Source organism: Lynx canadensis, chromosome B2 (assembly GCF_007474595.2).
Source record: "Lynx canadensis isolate LIC74 chromosome B2, mLynCan4.pri.v2, whole genome shotgun sequence".
Classification (NCBI taxonomy): Eukaryota; Metazoa; Chordata; class Mammalia; order Carnivora; family Felidae; genus Lynx; species Lynx canadensis.
The window spans coordinates 95,382,934-95,405,925 of NC_044307.1; the positions used below are offsets into that span (position 1 = coordinate 95,382,934).

At 41.2% G+C, this 22,992-nt stretch overlaps 1 protein-coding gene across 2 annotated transcripts in view; it reads right to left on the reverse strand.

The window, feature by feature from the left end:
* Positions 1-576: 576 nt before the first annotated feature.
* BVES (blood vessel epicardial substance) overlaps positions 577-22,992 on the reverse strand; it is a 37,569-nt gene continuing 15,153 nt past the window's right edge. For both annotated transcript variants that reach the window (XM_030316036.1, XM_030316035.1), the window contains exons 6-8: positions 20,717-20,884; positions 19,672-19,813; positions 577-4,468 (exon numbers count right to left, since the gene is read on the reverse strand). In XM_030316036.1, coding sequence (XP_030171896.1) covers positions 4,344-4,468; positions 19,672-19,813; positions 20,717-20,884 — 435 coding nt within the window. In that variant the 3' untranslated portion in view covers positions 577-4,343. The remainder of the gene's footprint in view (positions 4,469-19,671; positions 19,814-20,716; positions 20,885-22,992) is intronic.

Genomic DNA, 22,992 nt, shown 5'->3' on the forward strand with positions numbered 1-22,992 from the left:
CGGGTTCTGTGCTGACAGCTGGGAGCCTGGAGCCTGCTTCAGAATATGTGTCTCCCTCTCTCTCTGTCCCTCCCCCAATCATGCTCTCTCTCTCTCTCTCTCTCTCTCAATCTCTCTCTCTCAAAAATAAATAAATATTAAAGTAATAACAGTAAAAAAACAGAGTAAGAAGACTGGTCTCTCTTGCCCACCACACAATAGATCCAGGGGTGATTTTCTGCCTTCTTCATCTGACTCCTGTTGTTAAACCTTATGAAACTAGAAAAGAATGTTCAAATAAAGGGGAGGAAAATGTTGAAATCTGTATATCCCTATAGCGAAACTCTGAAGGCTTCTCAATTGTTGCATCTAGTCAACACTGTCATGCCGCCTCTTTTTGTGGCCAAAGGGAGCCAAGATGGCAAAGCTTTGAAATTAAGTGGAACTGACCCAAGACCACCCCCTTTGTACATCTGCTCAGATTCCTAAACCAGAGCAAATCCCACGACCTGAAGGTAACTGAACCAATCCTCGCCCGTAGGCATGGAGTCAGAGCAAACCAGCTATATGTAAGAGGAATGAAATAAAAAACATGCATATTTTCTAAGTAAGAAATTTATTTGATCAAATGACAGTATATGAAGATATTTCAAACCAGAAGGCTCTATTCGGACAAAATGTAAATTGATTATAAAGTAAATGGCATCAATGTAAATGGCACCTAAAAACAGAAAGAGCGAGTTTCCTATAAACGTGTCTGTATAAAGTATTAATAAAATCCTCGTGTACTTTAAAACTAGGTTGCAAGTATAACAGAATAACCTGTAAATAGTACTTAAAAGCAGGTTTTTAAAAGGACACAATATATCGTCACACACAAGGTATTTGGGGCTTCTATGAGAATCGAAGAAAGGCTGTCAGTGAGAAAACGTATCATAACTGGAGCAAAACTGAAGCTGTGACCACACTGCAACCTTGAGTTCCCTACACAGTATTCTATCCTTTCAGGTCCTCGGGAATTTGAATCGAACAGGTGAGAATTTCTAATCACTCTGGTTGGGAATCATGAGAAACAGAAACTGGGAAACCAGGGTTGGAAAAAAGGAAGGGAGGGGAAACCAAGGCATGGCAAGGTCAGAGGTTTCTGCAGAGAGGCTTTAGAAATGTCCAAAGAAATGGATTACTGCGACCCCTTGAGGCTGCACTGTGGGGTCTGCAGGGAGGAGGGCACCGGGCAGGACGCGGGCATGCAGGGACTGACCTGCGTGCCGAGTGCTTGCTGGGCACTACCACACATGCACCGGCATCACAGTCTTCCCTAGAGGCTGAAGTCATTGCCTGGGTGCACCAGGGACAAGGCAGAATGTGTAGGTTACAACTCTCCCCGAAGACTTTTTCTGGCATCCAAGAAGCCCCGTCTTTGGGGCCATGACAGGACCCAGAAGGCAGGAATTAGCAGTTCCGAGTTATAAACTCAGAAAAGCTTCAGACGTGTGGAAGGAGAGCCAAACATGAAGAAGGTGGCATCTGCCAGTGCGTGCGATATTAGCAGCAAAGCACAAAGGTGTCCAATGACAAAAGGACAATTGAACTAGATAGAGGGAGAAGTGGAAAAGATCTCAGAAAGCAACAGTTGGTAACTGACCATTATATAGCACCCATTATTACTAATTTAAGATACATAAACATCATTGAGTTTCTATCTAGTATCTCTGCTATTATTTTATAAATAGAAACATGAGGGCTTTCAAAACATTACAAATGACACATATATTCTGGTATAAATGTTACACTCCTGATTCATACAGTGGACTCGATGCTACAATTAAACATAGTAGATTTGGGGTTATATATAGAACAATTTTTACAGATCATTTTCTGAACCTTGGTCACACAGCTAAGTGGACACCAAAAAACACAGGAAGCATCTTAGTGGTGGTTTTGGCAGCAAACATGTTTTTTTGTCTATGTATTTATGCCTCATACAAAGATACGCTTGTTCACTTGTACAAATGAACTCAAAGTCATCCATAGGAGATCTTACACTTAAAACTGTTCTGTTTTCTTATCTTGCTTCTTTGCTATCAAGTCTATGTGGGAGGGCTCCTCAGTGGCTTGCATCTCCTTTTCCCCAAGTCTCACTGTCTTGAGAGGTGTGTATTTAAAAACAGTTTCATGTTTCCCATTCAGGCTAAGTGGCCCTTTTCAGATTCCTAAGCTTGAGATTACAATCTGTGTTTTCAATAACACGGATGTATGTGCACGCGCCCACATGGATTTTAATAAAAACAGCAAATGAATCACATCATCTAATTTTTTCAGTGTGCCTTTAAAAATGTTCCCAGCTTCACAGGAAAAAACCTCTAAACACATGCAGGTTGATCATGAGAGATGACCCTTTCCAATGTCTGAGCTTGACCAAGTGAGATATACCTGAAGATGGGTCAGGCTAGGGAAACCCCAAGGTTCTGTGAATCCACAAGAACATTAAAAATACGGCCTCAGCAGAATCTAAAATTACTTTCTATTCAGGGAAGGATGTAATTTCTAATTACCCTATAGAGTGATTTTGTAAATGAGTCTTAGGTGTGTATAAACTAAATGGTCTACATGACCTTACTCTAACAGTTAGAGGAAAGCAGTTCTAACGCCATTACATTATAGTTATCCACACATGTGATCTCGGGCACTGCAAAAAGACTTCACCCGAATGAATCTTTACAATCTTAAAGCCAAGGCTAAGTCGTTCATCTGTGCTTCTGTTCCCCAAAATAAATTCATAATGTAGAAAACTGACGAGGCCACTCTAATAGGAAAGTGAAATCAGCCTTTCAACTGTGATGTTAATAAATCAACATTTGATAAAGACGTTAGGAGCCAAATTCCCAGTCTGTGGAAATCTTCTTAGTGAGTGGCCAAGCATGTAAATTTAACTCCAGTGAAATTACTAAAACAATTAGCCTCAAAAAAATGGATTTAGGAAAATGAGGTGACCCCAGACTAGCTTATCTACCTTCTCTAACAGAAATCACCTCTTGGCAAGAGATGTTGTTTTTGGCTCAGCTCACTTGAAAATAATTTCATTTGCAATTTTTCTTAGCTATTTAATATAACAGGGGACTGACTCAAGTTGGTTCTGGTGGATAAAATAAAATCAACATGATGTATGACATAGCATAGCCCATCAATGGGCTTCACCCACCTGAGTGCCACAGTCACACTGCCCTGTTTGACCGATGATTTCAGCAAACTTCTCATCTCCCACCATAAACGCCACTGTTTCCTGAAACATGATTCTAGTAGAAAAGAGAGATCTGGAATCAAAGCCCTCACTGCAACATCTAGGTTGGGTGCCCGTTGCCTGGCTGATGGGGAACTGTCTGCCCCCAAAGCTGTGTTCACATTTGGAACCCTGGCACTGGGTATCTGGCAAACATTTTAAAAAGACATCAATTGCTCTGGAGGAACAGTCTGAAACCTCAGAATACCGACCAAAGAATAAAAATTGCTCCTTCAATCACCTCACTCTGTAACATTTGCTTGGCCACTTGACTCCCTACCCGGAGGAAAGCATTCCCCACACCAGGGTGTGTGGGACAAGATGGCCCCAAATCACAGGTAAGTCGAGTTTGGCCATAGGTCAAACTGAGCTCAGAATCCTTCCATCTGCTATCTTTCCAGCTTTGGGTTTCAGACCCGATTATAAATAGCATGATATAAGGGTAATGTGCAAAGTCTGAAGAGTTTTGTTCATTATGAAGCTATCTACACAATGCTCAAATAAGTAAGGGGATCTAGTGGAGTGATGTGTCTGACTTGGGAGGGGGAAAAACAAAAACGAAACACATAAAAAACGCCAGTCAAATCACATCTTTCTTTAAAAATTTCCAGCTAAAAAATCAATTGAACAAGGCCTGAGAATCCCTGCTTTCTAATGCCATCTCAACCTCGGTTTCAAACTTATACTTTCGTTAAAACTATCAAATAGACAACCCCATTGCCACAGTGGAGAAAAAAAACGTGAGGAAAATGAACCACAACTTGGAGAAAGTTAAGTGAAAAGGCATTTGCATTGACAGAGTGCTAAGTCAGAACAATAATATATCTAGAAAATACTGTGAAAATATATATCTCAAAATAGAACTAGGTTTAGTCAGAAGGCTCAGTAAAACAACTGCTTAAAAAGCTGATCAATAAAAAGAAGAGCGAAAATAACCTTTGCAGGTTTTGACCTTTCCTTACTTTCCTACCCACAGACCACCAGTGCTCAAGCAGAGTGATCAATGAGTCATGAAGAAGTGCTGGTATTTTTCAGGATCTCTTCAAGACAGTTTCCATTTTGGTAACTTGGCCCCGCTGTCTGATCAAGGCAACTGATGGATTTTGAATGTATTTGGAGACGCGGGCTCAAAGACCTCATCGTCATCTTCCACCCCTTCTTCTATTGGTTTCATCTTGGCAGAGCCCCGCTGGTGTGGGGATGGCACATCTGTCAAAGACACAGAGAGAAAAACCACTTAATGGACAGCCTGCCCTGATGTTGGTGTGATGTGTCAGTTATTATCTCCAAACGGAAAGTAAAATTTCTGGGAATCTATAGTTGGCACCGGGAATGCAACTTCTCTACAGATTGTATTTGCGATTCAATATTTCAATACAACAACGAGGTCAAGAAATGATTCTCAGTCATGAGAACACGCGTGGAATGGATTCCACTACACATGCTTGGATGATATGAGCTTCTCAAACACACACAGTTCCCAGTGGGCTGCCCTAATGTCTGATTAGGACTCAGAATGCATGTTTCTGCATTAATATCATACATGGTGACTTGAGTTCCTCAAAAGCTGATATAACTCCTAATTTCCACAAAGAATAGTTCCATCCTGAAGCTATGGAAGCTAACACCATCTAGAGCACCACCTAAAACAACAGTTCTTGCTACCACCTTCCCAGTCACTTCCTGGACTGATATGGGAGAGGGAGAGGAGGAAAGTAGATGAGAGGAGAGGGTGACAGGGACAGGGGAAGCAGATAGAAGAAAATACAATCTCAAGTAGCAGATGGGGCAGGGGCATCCCTAAAGCCTTGTAGGATGCCGTTACATCAAAGGAGCTAAGTAACAAACGACTCAGGAGTGCCTAGGTGGCTCAGTCGGTTAAGCATCCGACTTCAGCTCCTGTGGTGATCTCGAGGTCCATGAGTTCGAGCCCTGCGCCCAGTTCTGTGCTGACAACTCAAAGCCTGGAGCCTGTTTCAGATTCTTTCTCTCTCTGTCTGCCCCTCCCCCACTCACGACCTGTCTCTCTCTCTCTCAAAATAAATATATATAAAAAAACAATAGTCAGTCCCTCATTTGTCCATGCATTTGTCAAATGTTCATTGAGCATTTACCACATAAGAGACACCATGATTGATGCAGAAAAAAATACGGTTTCAGAGTAAGAGTAGAAGTTACTACAAATAGGTACATAGACTTATCAAGGTGCTTAATGGACAACTCCCAGGACAGCATAAACTCCCTTCCACACAGTTTCCAAATTCAACGTCAGGATTTGTTGCGTCAGGGTCTCATCGGCCCCACCCACACTCGTGTGACCCTCTTGCTGTCCTCTAACGGGATGGAACGGATGGAATGGTATTCTGTCAATTAACCAATGCTGAACTCTGGCGGGCTGTGAGGTTGATAATGGAAGAACAATGGGTGAAACCTGACTTTCCAAATAGCTGGTATAGAGCAAGGGAGGATAATGGAAACTTGCTAAAACAGGAAGAACTGCTGTAAGAAATTTATCAAGATCAGCTGTTAATCCCTGGCAAGAGTCAGCAGCAGACAATAGGGCTGAGGAGGAGGGGCGGGGCCAGCAGAGCCACACAGCACAGGGGCAGGCAGCATGCATAGTGGTCAAGGACCAAGGATCAGAAAACACGTCTGGGTTCAAAGCTCTGCTCTGCTCCTTCCTAGATGTGTGACCTGCACTCCATTACTAAGCCTCTCTAGGCCTCAGTTTCCACTATCCGTAGGAGGGGATATTCCCAGGACCTGCCTCATGGCGTTGTTGGGGGATGAAACAAAATAATCATGTGATGTGCTCAGCACGGTGCTGGGCACACAGAGAATGCCACTGGATGTTTATTATTAACTGCATAGTCCCAGTCATGCACTGGGGAGATGCCACTCCCAACAGCCACATCATCCAACATAAAAAAGATATTAATTACACTGGGCTGGACTTTGGTTTGGCTAATGTGTTTGTTGGACATACATGGAAACTTCATTTTCAAGCATTTACAGTCAATTAAAATACTAAGTTTTCTGAGCACCTAGCTCAGTCAGTAGAGTATACGACTCTTGATCTCACGGTTGTGGATTTGAGCCCCACGTTGGGTGTAGAGATTATTTAAAAATAAAATCTTTAAAAATAATAAAAATATGGAGTCTTTTGAAAGACAACTGCTGACATACACTGTAGAAAATAAGCCTATATTAAAATGTTCCAGAACACAACTCTGTCATAGAGCAAGCCTGGCAGAATCTCCCAGGCAAGCTCTTTTTATCCTTTTTCATGCAGAGGACAACACAACCACCAAACATGAGCTTTAAATGGCATGTATACTCGGATGGCAATGAATGTCTGAGCTTCAAGTGTGAGCTTGGGCAAGTTACTTCACTTCTCGGTCCCTCAATTTCCCCATCTGTACAATTGGAATAATGCTATTAATCTACTTCATATGGTTGTTAAGAGGACTAAATGGCTTAATATAGTATATTAACTTGTATAGTATACATACAAGTAATAGTAATAGTAATATAGTATTTTAACTTGTATATAACGACTTGTGTAGTTCTTACATCAGTGCCTGGGATGTAATAATCACTTTGTCCACTTGTTTAAGTCAATAAAATGAGTGATTAATATGGTCTTTGGAGGAGAATGGCCTAAGGTAATTAGAAAACTTGCTAAAATTCATTATTGCCTCTAGGAATGGCAAATGAAAAGAAGTGGCTCTTGTACTCAAATAGGGGTTTGTGTTTCTCAATCTAAACTGTCCCGAGGGCAGTAAAATTGTCTTAAAAAAACTGGCCATGGCCTTCATCGTATGTCTAGCTTTAAGTAATGATCAAGCCTCATAAAACATTAGCTTAGGCTGAGTTTCCACAATCAGATCAAAACTCTCAGAGCAGGGGTGCCTGGGTGGCTTAGTTGGTTAAGCATCTAACTCCTGATTTCTGCTCAGATCATGATCTCATGATTCTTGAGTTTGAGCACTGTGATGGGCTCTGTGCTGATCCACGGAGCTATTTGGGATTCTTTCTCCATCTTTCTCTGCCCCTCCCCCACTCCCAATGTCTCTGTCTCTCCCAAATAAATAAACTTAAGAAAAATTTTAAAAAGATAGAAACCAATACTTCTTAAAAAAAATTTTTTTTAAACATTTATTCATTTTTGAGAGAGAGAGAAAGAGCACGAGTGGGGTAGGGGTAGAGAGAGAGGGAGACAGTACCTGAAGCAGGCTCCAGGCTCTGAGCCGTCAGCACAGAGCCCGACACGGGGCTCGAACTCAAAAACACAACATCATGACCTGAGCCCAAGTCGGATGCTCAACTGACTGAGCCGCACAGGTGCCCCATTTAATTAAAACAAAAAAAATTTTTTTAACAAGAAACCAAGACTTCTGATTGGTACTACTCCCATAATAAGGCAGCTTCTTCCTACGGTCTCATTCTTGTCACTCTTTCTCTCTCTCTCAAAATAAATAAATAAACTTAAAAAACCTCTCAGAACAAACAGCAAGATGGCACATCTAAGAGTATTAACCAAATCAATAATGTAGAGCATGCGAATGTAACTGTATAACACACATAACAGAAACACACCCCGTGTGTTTTGACTGGGGAAGTAGGATTAATTGATCTGGTTTTTAAGCCCATCTATCAAACCAGGGGTGACATTCTATAGCATCCTGTGGCTGCTATCTACATGTGGGCCAAAATGTTCTCTGCCCTCTCAGCTCCATCACCAACCAGTGCATTTTCCTACTGAGAGAGAATAAAGAGGGGACCCAACACAACTGGAAATGACCTGGTGAAAACCTTCTGAGAACTTTCAACTTCTCTGTGAAAGACTTTATTTGGTCCCCACTACATTCGCCTCAGCCAAGGAAGAGCTGGGGTGCTTACTACATAGCATTAAAAAGACAGTAATGCCGGAGTCACCCACAGTCCTGGGGTGACACTAAAATGTGTCCAAGTCGGGCCTCCTTCCCCTTCCAGTCCAAGCTCTGGCAAACTCTCTGCTCCCCAAATCCAACCCACCCTTTCCATGTTCTCCTCTTGCTCTTCTCCCTACCTGGAATGGCCTCTTCACTTCCATCCCTACCTGTCAAATTCCTATCCATCCCTCACGATCAAGGTCAGACCCCACCTCCTTCCTCTGGAGTCTTCTGTAATTCCTTGTGTGGGGAGAGTCTATTATCTAGAGACCCACAGCCCTTCCACATTCTGTATTTCTTTGTAATCACAAGTATGTGCCTCTATCCCTTACTGTAAAACAAGCATGTCGAGGGCTGTAGACGTCTTCCCTCCTGCAGAAGTACCCCACACATAGCCAGGTCCTTGATGATTACTTAGTACAGGAGAATAATTACTTAGGACGTGAAACTCCACATGGGGCCTTCAGAAGTCTGATCCTGAGGATGAGGGAAAGATACACGGCCAACACCTTTAATGATTGATGGGTTAATTTTCCACTACACCAGTGGGGAACCACCAGCATTCCTCAAGCTCAGACTGGTCTCCTGCTACAGTAAAACCACACTATGAATGACTATATTCTGTATCAGGATCCCTGAGGCAAATCATTTTCATATAATTGACTCAACAACAGTGCTTATAGCCCAGCTTATAGCACGTGCTTATAGCATGGGCAACAGTGTATATAGCTTGATTTGACAGTGCTCACAGCACAGGCAAGAGCACCATCCCCTCAGGTAAACATCAATAGGCTTGGTGGTATCATCACCTGCCACAGAGTTTTCATACAATCAGCAAGAAGAGCCCCTGAATGATGACAAGGCACTAGAGGCTGGGTTAAATGTTAGGGAAATAAAAATGGATCGGTTGGGATCTCTGACTCGATATTATTTTATTTCTCAGGAACTCAGTGCGCTTTTCAGAGCAATTCATGCTCACCACATCCATGCTATTTTTCTACTTTATACTCAAAAGGGAAAGTGAAGACAACCCAGACAGCCCGAGAAAGAAGAGTGGGGAGGCTGCTGTGGATGAACACCTTCCTCACCAGCAAGTGAACCCCTCGGCACAATCAGATTCTGACAGGATAAACCAGGTGGCCCTAACAGCCCTGCTCACATTCTTTTCACAGGATACTTGATAGACTCTCATTTCAGGCTTGGTGGCTGGGTTGGTGCCCACAAGCCCCTCTGGTCCCAGCACCGACCACGGTGCCCTGGAGCTCTCCCATCACCGGCAGGTGCCTGGGAAGGCAACAGGAATTCAGCCTGCCTTGTAGCTGCTGCAGGCTACCAAGTGCCAGCCGGACGCCTGAACCCTCAATAGGAATCAGGGTCGCAGAGAGAGTGCCCATGCTTTGTCCCAACCCCAGTTAGCCTGAGCCTCTTGCACCACTGAGGGCCAAGGGTGATGTTCACCCGGTCTAACTGCAGATGTGTCACTGTCACGGCCAGGAGAAAGGCAGGCTTTAGGGAGCAAGGAGCTCACCTGCCCTAGACCTGATGCTCTCTGACCTTGGCAGGAGACCTGCTGGTTCAGTGGAAAGACTCAGTCACCATTACAACGCTGCTAGAAAGAATTTCTTTGTCCACTAATAAGTTCAAATCCAATCCGGAGTATGAACAACAACAAAACCCCTAAAAACTATTTAAAAAAAACAAAAACAAAAACGAGAGAGAGGGGGGGTGGTATTCTGCTTCAAGGGAACTATCTTAACATATCACAAGTTGAACATTAATAAATTCTTTCTACAAGTTTGCTTGGTTTTTCATTAACTTTATGCACTGATGTATCATCAGAAATTTGCCCAGAAGGCCCAACCTTACCTAGAGGTAAGAATGTGGGGAGAGGAGAGAGGAAGAAATGGAGCTTATCTTCACTTAAGTGCTTTTTCAAATTGCTTTTGCCCCTCAAGGACATTACTATGAGGTACGTGACCTCTGTACAATGCTTTACTTTTCAATTTATTTCAAATTCTAGACAGGCAAATCATTCCATATCCATAAATTTTCCAGAAAACTGATTTTTATCCTTCTTCCATTAAAACCACTTTTACAGCTGGGAGACAGAAGTGGTTAACTACATCCTTTGGCTTTTTTTATAATTAAGAAGAGATAATTAGCATTATTTTCTGCTATTAGCTATAATCATCTTCTACTTGGCTCTGGGTGCCAGTTAACACAATTTATTATAAAACTATGTAAAACAAATAGTCTCAGACTGAGTTGCAATCCAGATTTATCTGGTGTGAAATTGTTAAACACTTATGTCAAGAGTTGCTGTTGCTTGGGGATGTTTCCTATTGCACCCAGTGGCAAAAAAATCTTCTGTCAAAAAGACTTCTACACCCCTTCCATAGATCCCAGTGCACCGAGAAGGCACAGTCAGTGGAGCAGAACTTCCTCTGAGCTGTGCACCACTTTCAATGTGTTCAGCTGAGAGAGAGAACGGCAACATCAGGCAGCAATCCTGAGCAGAAGAAAGAAAAACTCAAACTCAAAAATAGGGGCTTTGAGCAAATGTAGAAGATGGAGGTTTAGAAGAGCCCTGAACCAAACAGTGGCCCCTTGCACTCATGCCAGATCACGGCGGGTGACAACACTTGTGGAAGATTTGGACCTGGGAGGCAGTCTTTCCTCAGCAGACCTGTTCAGATAGCAGCCAGGGCCAGATCCTAGTTGAGGAGGACAGGAGTTTGCACTGAGGTCCACTGTGTATCCTGCAAGTATAAGCACGTCATGGGGCTTAGCCTGCCCCACCAGACCCTTTCCTGTCTAACATTCCCAAAGTAACACAGGAAGCCTTTTTACATCAGGACCAGGGAGATCTTATGTAACAATCAGTCAAATTCTGGTATCCAGAGAAGTGAAAAATTAGGTAAGAGAAATTCTTTTTGACAGAATTCTGTCCTTATTAAGCTTATTCTACTTCAGTGTGCTTCTAATTACATGAGGACCTGAGGGAATCTCTTAGCAAGTCAAAGTAAACAGACATATTTGTTGTTCTTAAATTCAGAGTGAAGGTCACACCTGTTTCAGAGAATGAATAGGCAATCTCAAGTTTGCTTTTCAAATAAACAGAATATCATGATATGAAATCTGTCAAGTGACTTTTCTCTCTGCTTAAGAGTTTTTAAAAAGAGAGAACACTTTTGTAAACTATCTAATATAATGTTATGCGACTTTTTTTCCCTTTCTTCTGTTAACTTTCATGACATTTTCCTCATTCCTTTCAAAGTGTTCTTATTTTTATTATGTTTAACCATCTGGCCAACTGCTTTAGCAAGTAATTAAAAACCTTACAAAGGGTTTAGAATTTTAATTAGATTATACAATTTTTGATGAATGGGGATAGGGAAGGATTTAATGGTTTCTTTGTTAGAGAGAATTATCATCCTGTTTCTTGTCTTGCTTAAGTATATCATAGTATTTTTTTAAACCGAAGGATTGTGTTTGGATTGAAACTTTCTGAACAATAATGATGAAGGTTAGTATGGCTTTCATACCTAATTTCCCTTACAGAAACTCAACACCAGCACTGAAAACTCAAGCAAAGAAGTGTACAAATTATGGCAGATAGATCAAAGGAGGTTGCCATGAGGTTTTCTCTGGCCCAAGTGATCATTCCCAGATCAATTTCTAACTACTCACATGGGTGGTCAGGGCCTTGAGCTGCACGTTGTGAGCAGCCAGGGAACAGTGGAAGTCCTGTAGCCCCTTCTTGCTCACAAAGAGAAAGCTGTAACATCATGGTGATAGTGGATAAACTCAGAACAGGGAAGGCAGTTCCAGGATGGCACCTGCGCATAGACCCAGGGAACAACCAGTCCAAAATGAGATTGGGAGGTTCTGTGAGGAAGGTGTCTGAGAAAAACGTACACAGAATTGATGTACTGAGAGAGTAGAGATATAAGAAAAAAAAAATACAAGAATGAGGAAAAAGAAAGGCAACTAGAAATATCTATAAAGACAGAAAGCAGCATGAAAAGGCATGGTTCAAATGTGAAACACCTACTCAGACTTTAAGAAGTAAATTGGATTTTAACTCAAAGACAGAATGAGCAAGAAGCTAGAAGATACTAGGGATATGGTGAATAAAATGGCCCCCAAAGCAAGGCAATACAAAATCTTCAGGGGGAGAAAAAAAAGGAAGGTCAAAGTATGAAGTAAACTGTGATCAATTTATATGCTGTGTGGGAAAGAAGAATCCATTTGAACTTGTTATTAGAAACAGTCTCCTTTGAACAGGAATCATGAGATTGAAACCAAAAAGAAAGAAATGTAGTCATAGCCCACTATTTGGTTCTAAATAAAGCATAATAAAGTCAACACTGTTTATTTCCTTAAACCTTGCAAAAGAAATCACAGAGAAAGCAAGGAAGACCTTAGAATGGTTAAGATGGTAAATTTGATGTCATGTATATTTTATGACAAAAATATTAAAAAAAATAGATAACAGAATATATTTGTTATATTTAGAAGTTAAGGAAGTTTTAGAAATTTTTAGTGTTCAGAAGTTAAGGAAGAGACTCACAACAATGTAAAGGTAGAAGGGGAAAGAATAAGAAAGGGTAGAGATGCTAATGTCCTCACCTCTAAAAATGCTTCAGAGAGAAAACAAAATGGAGGTTTAAGTGTATCATTTACTGTTACAAAGGTATATATAATAAAAGAATAAAAACTAGTGATATAACCATATTGGGCAGATGGGCAAAGGGAAGTTAAAAGTGAGCTCAGTTAGGGGTGCCTGGGTGGCTCAGTCGGTTGAGTGCCCGACTTGGACTCAGGTCATGATCTCGCAGTTTGTGAGTCAGAGCTCCCTGTCGGGCTCTATGCTGACAGCTCAGAGCCTGGAGCCCGCTTCGGATTCTGTGTCTCCGTCTCTCTCTGCCCCTCCTCTGCTTGTGCTCTGTTTCTCTCTGTCTCTCAAAAAATTTTTTTTAAAAGTTAAAAAACATTAAAAAAAATAAGCTAAGTTAGATTAGTAGATAAAGTTTAAGTGGATAAATCAATAAATAATAGGGCATTATTTAGCATTTTGGACAAATATTGTTCCAATGTGATTGCTCCCTAGGTTGAAGGGAGGCAGTTCTTTTCTTTGCAACATTTTTTTAAATTTTACTATTTGTTGGGGCGTCTGGGTGGCTCAGTCGGTTGGGTGTCTGACTTCGGCTCAGGTCATGATCTCGCAGTCCGTGAGTTCGAGCCCCGCGTCGGGCTCTGTGCTGACAACTCAGAGCCTGGAGCCTGTTTCAGATTCTGTGTCTCCCTCTCTCTCTGACCCTCCCCCATTCATGCTCTGTGTCTCTCTGTCTCAAAAATAAATAAACGTTAAAAAAATTAAAAAAATTACTATTTGTTATCTGTGTGTGTATATTAACTTGTTAATTTTTAATTTTTTACTAAAAGCTGAAAAATGTGCAATTGTATAAAATCGCTTGGCTGTCATTTTACAGATGAGAAAGCACTGTGTGAGGATAGAGGGCAGCGAATGGATTGGTGATGACAGGAGTTCAGGAGTCACAGAGCATGGTCCCTACTGGCTGGGGGACCAAGAAGCCAGAGAGAAGTGTCCAATTTCTCAACCCTAAGAGGGGAAAACACCACACCAACCTGATTGGGCGGTTGTGAAGATGAGATGAGAGCATGTATGAACGTGGTCAGGACGTGGCGGCTGCCACAGCAGTGGGTGAGTACCCCTAAACAGATTATCTCTCCCAAATGGATATGGATATTTGTACGGTAAAAGGCAAAACAAGAACTTACAAAAAATTCAACAGGTCTTTGTTTTGGGGCTAGCCCAGTGACCTTGAGCCGGTTACTTAACTTTCCTAAGCTGCTCTTTACTTACGTACAAAGTGGGGGCACTGCTTTTCTCTAGCCCTCTCGGTGGATCTGCAAACTGTTCCCTGGGTATTCCTGCTGCCTGATCATATCTCCTCTCTACCTCTCCATAAAATTCATGGAAAGCTTGTTGTTTATATGTGCAGAGCTGTTCACAAGGGGAATGGAACACAAATTGAGTTGAACAGGTTATTTCATGAGACCAGCCTTGAAACTAAGAATTCTGTATCAGTTTTTTGTAACTTTCCAGGTAAATGAATGGGTAAGATAGCCGAAAGAAACTCATCATGTCAGATATGTTGCTAGTCTTTGCAGATAAGAACATTAACCAGATGCAAGCTAACTTAAAGCAAATTTGTGCAAGTAGGTCTTATGAAATTAGTAGATTGTCCAGAACACCATGTTGCTATTGATAACAACAAAACAATCTGAAAAGACTTGTTCTCAGTAAGAAATATCTCTCTAAATATGTTGTAGTATCTTTAAAACTCCTAAATTTATAAAATTATATTACATTATTAAAATTATAACTTCTGAAAAAAATACACGGTTTAAACTAACAAAACCTTTCAAAGACAAGTTCCAACAGACTGCATTGTCTATACTACCTCAGAATTTAAAAAACAAACACACAAACCAAACAATAGGTTATTTAACCCCAATTAACAAAAACAAAGTTCTACAACTTTTAAGGAAGCATAATATGCTCTCCTGTTGCCATGACAATGCCTGTGCTCGGCGTCGCTCATCAGCGATGGACCTGCCCAGTACAATCGATCTGTGTGTATGTGTTTTCTACACCACGTAGGGAGCTAAGCCTCATAAGGAAGAGAAGATGGCGAGGCACGCTGAGGAGCACTTGATCCATGAGCAGAGAGAAGAGAGCTTCTATCCACATGAGGGCATGAAATCCTTCCCACGTGTCCTGGACGTCTTGTTCTTTCCTGTCCTTCTTTTCCCCAATCATGAGACAAGTAAATGAAGCAACAGGAAAGTGAAAACAAGTTAAGTTAATTGGATTACGGGCTACTGAATGAACAGGTAGGAAGCATTTTTTCTCAGACTATCTCATTACTTCACTTTCTTGTCTTTAAAATTTTTTTTTTTTAACGTTTATTTATTTTTGAGACAGAGAGAGACACAGCATGAACGGGGGAGGGGCAGGGAGAGAGGGAGACACAGAATCGGAAGCAGGCTCCAGGCTCTGAGCCATCAGCCCAGAGCCCGACGCGGGGCTCGAACTCGCGGACCGCGAGATCGCGACCTGAGCCGAAGTCGGACGCTCAACCGACTGAGCCACCCAGGCGCCCCAACTTTCTTGTCTTTAAAGGATCATTTGAAGTGGAAGGCAGAATCTGTGTGGCAGAGTCGAGATCTTGCTCTGGACTTAGCATCATGTGACATGTGTAAAAATAGAGCGCAGCGTAAGAAATGGGATCAGCTGCAATTTTGTTTCGTGCCTTCACAGGAATCTATGCCGGCCTGCAGATCCACCTACCAGTAGATGGGAAATACAAGAAACATCTTAATCACCACCACAGGAAGGCAATCAGCAAAATTACAGGCTGTGGGGAGGGAGTCCTACTCCTCACTACTTGAAGTAGTGAGTAGTTCAGAGACCAGCCACATCAGCATCGCTGGGGCTCCTGTTAAACATGGGGATGCCAGGCCCCACCCCAGTCTGCTGCATCAGAACCTCTAATAAAATCTCCAAGTGATTCACATTCACATTTACATTTCAGAATCAATGTTCCACAGGACAATCAAAACAAGACAAAACAAACCCTCTGCCCTGAGTGGCAATGACCCAAACAGCAGCTGCTCTGTGGCGTCCCAGAGTGAGGAGGACACGGGTCTGGAGCAGCACCCTGTGTGCACGTGAGGGAGAAAGCAGTCCCTTCATCATAGCCAGAGATTTGGGAAATTGTTAGTGCTGCATCTTCTAGCAAAAGCTAGTATACATCTCTATGCAGGATTACAGTGAAGACTACATGTGAGTATGTACAGAGAGTACCTGAAAAAATAATAGCTACTCTTGTCCACAAACGTTTGATCCCTTCTCCCCTCAGCATTCACGAAGCAGCCAGGACTGCTGAGAAGCTACCATAAACGCCCCTTGTGCATGGCAGAAACCCGGAATGATAAGAGCGTAGTCATTTGGTTTAGGGGCCTCACGTTCATGAAGATCTACCACATGCTCAAAAAGTGGAAAATTTTGTTATTTCAGCCTAATAGTCTTATGAGATTGGTACTGTGTTCTTTGTTTTACATAAAATGTAATCTGTAATATGGAAGAGTAGATGGCATATTGATGGGTCTGGCAAAAAGAAGGCCAAAACAAAACAAAGCAACAACAACAACAAAAACCCAAAAAACAAAAAACTCACACTTCAGGAATTCTGAGCTAAAACCTAAGAAGCAGAAACTAGTTTTTGATGAATTACATGCTAGGATGAATTAAATAATTCATAGTACCAATGATGTGGTCGAGTACTAATGTCTTTCAAGAAAGTGCGGGAAGTGAAGCCAGGAAACTCAGAACAAGGGTTGGTCAAAGGAAATTAGGTATGAGCGTGGCTTTGTTGTGCAATTCACATACACTCATGTTCAAAAATGTGCTCACACATGTAGCTACATACATTTGTATCAATATACGAGATTCTGCATAATAAATATGAGGCTAAAATAAATAAGCAACTTAAGCAGGTTATACATATTTCTTTTTTTAGTGCTTATTTATTTTGAGAGCACATACATTTTGTGTGTATGTGCTCACAAGCAGGAGAGTGAGAGCAAGGGAGACAGAGAGAGACTCTCAAGCAGGCTCCATGCTGTCAGCACAGAGCTGGCACAGGGCTCAATCCCAGGAACCATGAGATCATGACCTGAGCCAAAATCAAGAGTTAGATGTTTAACCAACTGAGCCACCCAGGTGCCCCAGGTTGTACATTATTTCTAATACAGTGAAAAATAACTAGACAAGGGGCCTGAGAAGTAAAATGCAATCCTGCAATCAAGGAGAGCACACTTCTGTACAAACACAGAAGTACCAATGATCCATGCAGGGAATGGTTGTTTTTTTTTTTTAATTTTTTTTTGATGTTTATTTATTTTTGAAAGAGAGACAGAGTGAGAGGCAGAGGGGCAGACAGAGAAGGAGTCACAGAATCCGAAGCAGGCTCCAGGCTCCGAGCTGTCAGCACAGAACCCGATGTGGGGCTTGAACTCACGGAGTATAAGATCATGACCTGAGCTGAAGTCGGACACCTAACCAACTGAGCCACCCAGGCGCTCCAGGGAATGGCTGTTTGGATTAAACTCATGATTCACTAGAAGGAAGAGGGAAGGAAACAGACCAGGAGCTGTGGCCAGAACCAAGCCTGTGATGAGATATGATAGCTCATGTCAGGTTGGGAAGGTCATGTGACTTGGAGACGCCAAGTTCCACAACTAATAATTACTACAGTGAGATTTGAACCCAGGTCTGTACGTACAACATGAGTGATCAATCCACCTGGAACGTAGATTTCTGGTGGCACAAACAATACAAATGTTAATCTCAAACACATGTTTTAATTCTATTTATTTTTTTTTTAATTTTTTTTTTCAACGTTTATTTATTTTTGGGACAGAGAGAGACAGAGCATGAACGGGGGAGGGGCAGAGAGAGAGGGAGACACAGAATTGGAAACAGGCTCCAGGCTCTGAGCCATCAGCCCAGAGCCCGACGCGGGGCTCGAACTCACGGACCGCGAGATCGTAACCTGGCTGAAGTCGGATGCTTAACGGACTGCGCCACCCAGGCGCCCCTGTTTTAATTCTATTTAAACAATATACTCTAGATAAACATTTTATAAAATGTTATTTTACTCCCCAAAGATTTAGATTATACAATAAAATACTACAGAAAAACAAAAATTTATTAATTATTATTATTTAATTCCCTTTCTGCTGACATTTCATACTATAGTAATCACTATACATGTAATTAAGACGGGTCCATTTGAAAATGCTTACTGACCGCCTAACTGTTTCAACAAGCCAGATAATGCATTTGATATGCTGGCAGATTGCAGAATTTGGTCAGCCTCAGTCAGTACTTGCAAAAGTTACTAGAATAAGATAAAACCATCTCCCATTTCCCACTTGTGTTACTCCTGAAATCTCCTTTTGGCTCACATTTCTGTGCCTAGACTTTGCTTTGGAAGCTTATGCCTACATGGCTTTGTCAATTCCAGCCTCTTCTGACCATGCAATACTTCAAATCCTTAACCCAATTTATCTAAAGCATCCAAAGTTACAAGATCGTTTACATAAACATTTAGGGATTGTTGGATGTGTACCTGTATCTCCTTAAAAGTTACTTTGGATTAACACACAACTGGAAATATTAATAGTTCTTTAGTTTATGCAGTGGGAGAATCTGTCTGACTTGTTGCTACTTGAAATGAATTTGTTCACGAGGCATCTGGGTGGCTCAGTCGGTTAAGCGTCCAGCTCTTGGTTTTGGCTTAGGTCATGATCTCATAGTTTGTGAGTTCTAGCCCCGCATAGGGTTCTGCACTAAGTGCCCAGGGCACGCTTGGGATTCTCTCTCCCTCGCTCTCTGCCCCTCCCCTACTCATGCGTGCACTCTCTCTCAAAATAAAAGAAAAGTAAACTTCAGGGCGTCTGGGTGGCTCAGTCAGTTGAGCCTCAGACTTCAGCTCAGGTCACGATCTCATGGTTTGTGAGTTCAAGCCCCACATCAGGCTCGCTGCCTTCAGTGCAGAGCCCGCTTCGGATCCTTTGTCCCCTTCGCTCTGCCCCTCCCCTGCTTGCATTCTCTCAAAAATAAATAAAAAATTAAAAAAATAAACTTAAACAAAAAGTACAAATGAATTTGTTCAAAGTTCTTATACTATCAGTTTTGGGATAATCCTTACAATAATTTTAAGCATTAATTTTAAGCACTTAATTCTTAAAATAGTTTCTCTCATTTTACTTATTAATCTTCATTTTAACATTTAACACCTGTGTCTTAAAATGTTACTTACTCAAAATGTTTTAAAACATTTTTAATGTTTCCAGTCTTGGAAAACTTGCCAAGGTGGGTGGGTATGTGAATGAGGTAACTCACAGGGGTCATGAATGGTCTCCTTCATCCTCAGGAATATTCCATAACCCGATCACCTGTTAACTCTTGGTGCTCACACTGATAACCAGTCAGCAGCAAAACATCCAACAGCTACTTCCTATCATCTTTAACACATTGCTGGGTCTAGGCGTTCACTTACATGAAAATCATGAAAACAAAATAGCCGAATATCCAGCAAACCATATGGACTCTTTCACATCATTCCAGTGAACCAATATTTAAGAAGGGTGCATGGCAAAACAAGTGAACAATTTCTGAAAACAGGACTAAGAGTTCTAAAGTTGGATTTTAGCTGATGTGTGATATGGAAAAGGAAAAGCAAGACAAAATTATTGTTTTTATTGATAGATTGCCAAATAGTTACTTGCAAAGTTATTTTTCTGACCAAAGTTGTCATTTGTCTATTTCCAATGACATCCAGCAGAGTCCTGGAGTATTATCAGTTTGAGGTAACTTACGGAGAGAGGACATGCTGGAGGTGCCCCGAAGAAACTGGTGTAAGCCATCTTCACTGTCACTGGAGCTGGCTATACTGTTCCTCATTTCTAGCATGGAGATCTGTGTGCACAGGCTGAGCTGGTGTTCCAACTTTTTGGCCTTCTACAAAACAAAGTTTTAAGGTTTCAGAGATCTATGGGACTTAGGTCATATATTCCCTGTAAACAGCATTTATTTTTCCTTGAAATACAAACTACCTGGTATATAGTAAGTGGCCAAAAAATGTTAGCTATGACCTTTATCATAAGCTATTACTATACATACATTACAAAAATTTAACATACTTAATAGCTTATTTATTAAACTGGAAAACAATAAGCACCAACCTAATTTGATAAAGGGCCTAGACAAGATGACTTTAAGAGAGCACACACCCATATGCATAGTTCCTGGAGAACACTACTTATCACAGAAACAACATTCTGCAATGTCTCTTCTGTCATCATTTTAATTTCCTTCTAAGCAATTGTGGGGAAATGAAGATCAAATTGCAAATTGTTGAAGATCCACTCAGCTCTAAAATTCCTAACTGGATTGCCACACGCCCCCTCTCATCCCTCTCTTGTCACTTCTAAGCCTTCTGGAAAGGGGGTTGCCCAGGAGGATATAGAAGACCGGAAGACACCAGGGTTAAAATGCGAACTTCCTGTTCACCCAAGTTTGTGAGTGTTTCTCAGTCTGCAACCTTCCTGCTGCCCTGCCTTCCCTGGCCCACTCTACCCCACATCCCTCCCTCCAACTCGCTTACCATCTTCCTGAGACTGATTAACCCTTTATGAGAGATCAGCACCACATCACCACAAATGGAGGTCCCTGACATTTAGAGACACCTCACCAGGTAATGGCAAATATAATAATTACAAAATATTTCCACGCTCTTGAAAAATGATTCCCCTGAAGGGTCTCTAAATTACAAGCATCCCCACTTCACTCATAATTAATTAATGAAAATTCAGAAAAAATATATGCTGCATAAAGTGAGGTACACCTTAGAAAACCACTTACTTTATCATTTAAGGTAGGATCATTCAATGAGTAGAGCTTATTGGTAATGTCTTTTCCTATGAGATACCTAAATATTTCATATAGAAATGGTTCTGATTCCAGAAAGTAAGTTAATCTTTCTCTTGACCAGCATAAAAATCTGCAGTTATCATCTGCAATGATGGTGACCTGCCCAAGAAACAAACACAGAAAGAAAAAAGTACATCTGTGTATATGAATTACGACTATAATAATTTTGGGGAAAGGAAGAGTAGAATAATTTAGTGGATATTATTAAAGGAATGATTTATCATATTAGTTAAATTAAAATAAGATCTATACACACAAGCTTCTATAACTACTATAAAATCACGTTTAAAATCGTTAAAAAACCAAGAATTCTGCAGACGAAAAGCAAATTCTCCAAGTTTCATTGTTGTGCTGTTCTGTGAGGTCTGGTGTCAAAAGCACTGCCACCGAGCATACTAGACTAATGTTACAACTAGCTATATAATTTACGGTTAAATATTTCTTTCCATACTGATGATTACAACAGAGGTTTAAGAATACGGCTTCAAGCAAGAGAACTGAGCTAAGATTCGTGAGGCAAGTTACAGATGAAAGATATCCCGCCTAGCCAACTCTGCAAACAAATACTAGTGAATGAGAAAACAGAGTCTTGTGAATTGGTTTTAGGGTCCAGGTTGTTACTGCGGAATATGGCTACTGAGGGTTCTTCTCTGGGTCCTTCTGTCAGAGGTAATTCTCGAGTGTGACCTTTCAGGGCTAGCTCCAGGGTATTGGGAAACCATACCTTGTTCTTGAGCATTGTTCCACAGCAAAGTGGGAAACACTGTAACTGCACTACATACAGCTCAAGTTTCTTTAAATAAATCCTTTCTCCAGAGTGAGGGGTTAAGCCCTCACAACTCAGTGTCAAGAAGCCCATCCCCCCATGGCAGTCCCCTTCCATCAGTTAGTACTCCTCCTCTGAGCTTCATGGGGCACTCATATCACCGAACCCACACTCATCTGTGGACACATCTGTCTCTGCCAGGCACTCTGAGGGCAGGGACTATGCATCTTCATGTCCGAATGCCCAGCGTCCAACACAGAGTGGTGCTCAGTATACATTTATTATATGAAGAAATTAACAAATGAACACAAATAGTGTTGAAGGCAACAACTATTTTTATATCCTCAACATTAAACCCAATGCCTGTCCAGGTCAATTAATAAAGGGTTTTTTAATTGACATGAAATCATACCTGAGCATCAGAGCAAATATTTCCAATTTCCCCTTTGGTTTGTCATAAAATTAAGCATATTTTGGTGATGAGGTGGTATTTATGTCTACTAAGATAGAAAATGGAAAACCCAGCTTCTCAACTAATACTAATAGCTGAAATTTGACCTTTAGCAAATTGGAGGGTTTAGCTACTTTAAAAAAATGGGTCAATATTCCTAGAAAAAAATTTGCATTTATTTATTATATTAAAAGCAGGAATCTCCAAAAACCCAATACATTTGGATTGAAGAAATGCATTACCAACTCTATGACTCCATGAGACACTAAATTATACTCTTTCTCTCAATGTGCATTACGTACTTACTTTATGCTAGACACTGTTAAAGGCACTGACATTACGATGTGAACAAGAAAGACAAGAACTTTGCCCTGGGAAATAAATAAAGAAATATGATACCCTCAGGTGACACTAAGTGTTTTGACAAATACACAACCAGGGAAAGTGGTAGAGAATCTCCAGGGAATGACAGTCACACATAATACCACTCACTTTATACATGAATTGTACTTTTAAACATTTAGGTGCTTTTACATCTATAAGTGGATCCTCAAAATTGTCTTTCAGATAAGCAAGTAACATTCTTCTTCATTTTTCAGATGCCAGATGAGAAGACCCAAAAAACTTATTCACGAGCACGTTACCTAGTGATGAAGTGAGTACTTCTGACTTCCAGCCCTGACATGATTTTCCCACCAGACTAAACCCTACCCAATGTGTCCAATATTTATGAACACAATCACATTGAAAGTAATTTTGTTAAGTGACCACAGGGTCGGCTCAGAGCCCATCAAGAGTTCCTCATACAAACAACAGTTGAACACAATGTCATGAAGCCTACACTCTAGTGGAGGAAGCTAATGATATGTAAAGATATGTGACAAAAAAAAAAAAGAGTTATAAGAGAAGTATAAGGTCAAGCCAGTACTGAGGAGTTCCCAGAAACACTAAGAGATGGGTAAATAAATGGAGGGCAACTAAATAATATTC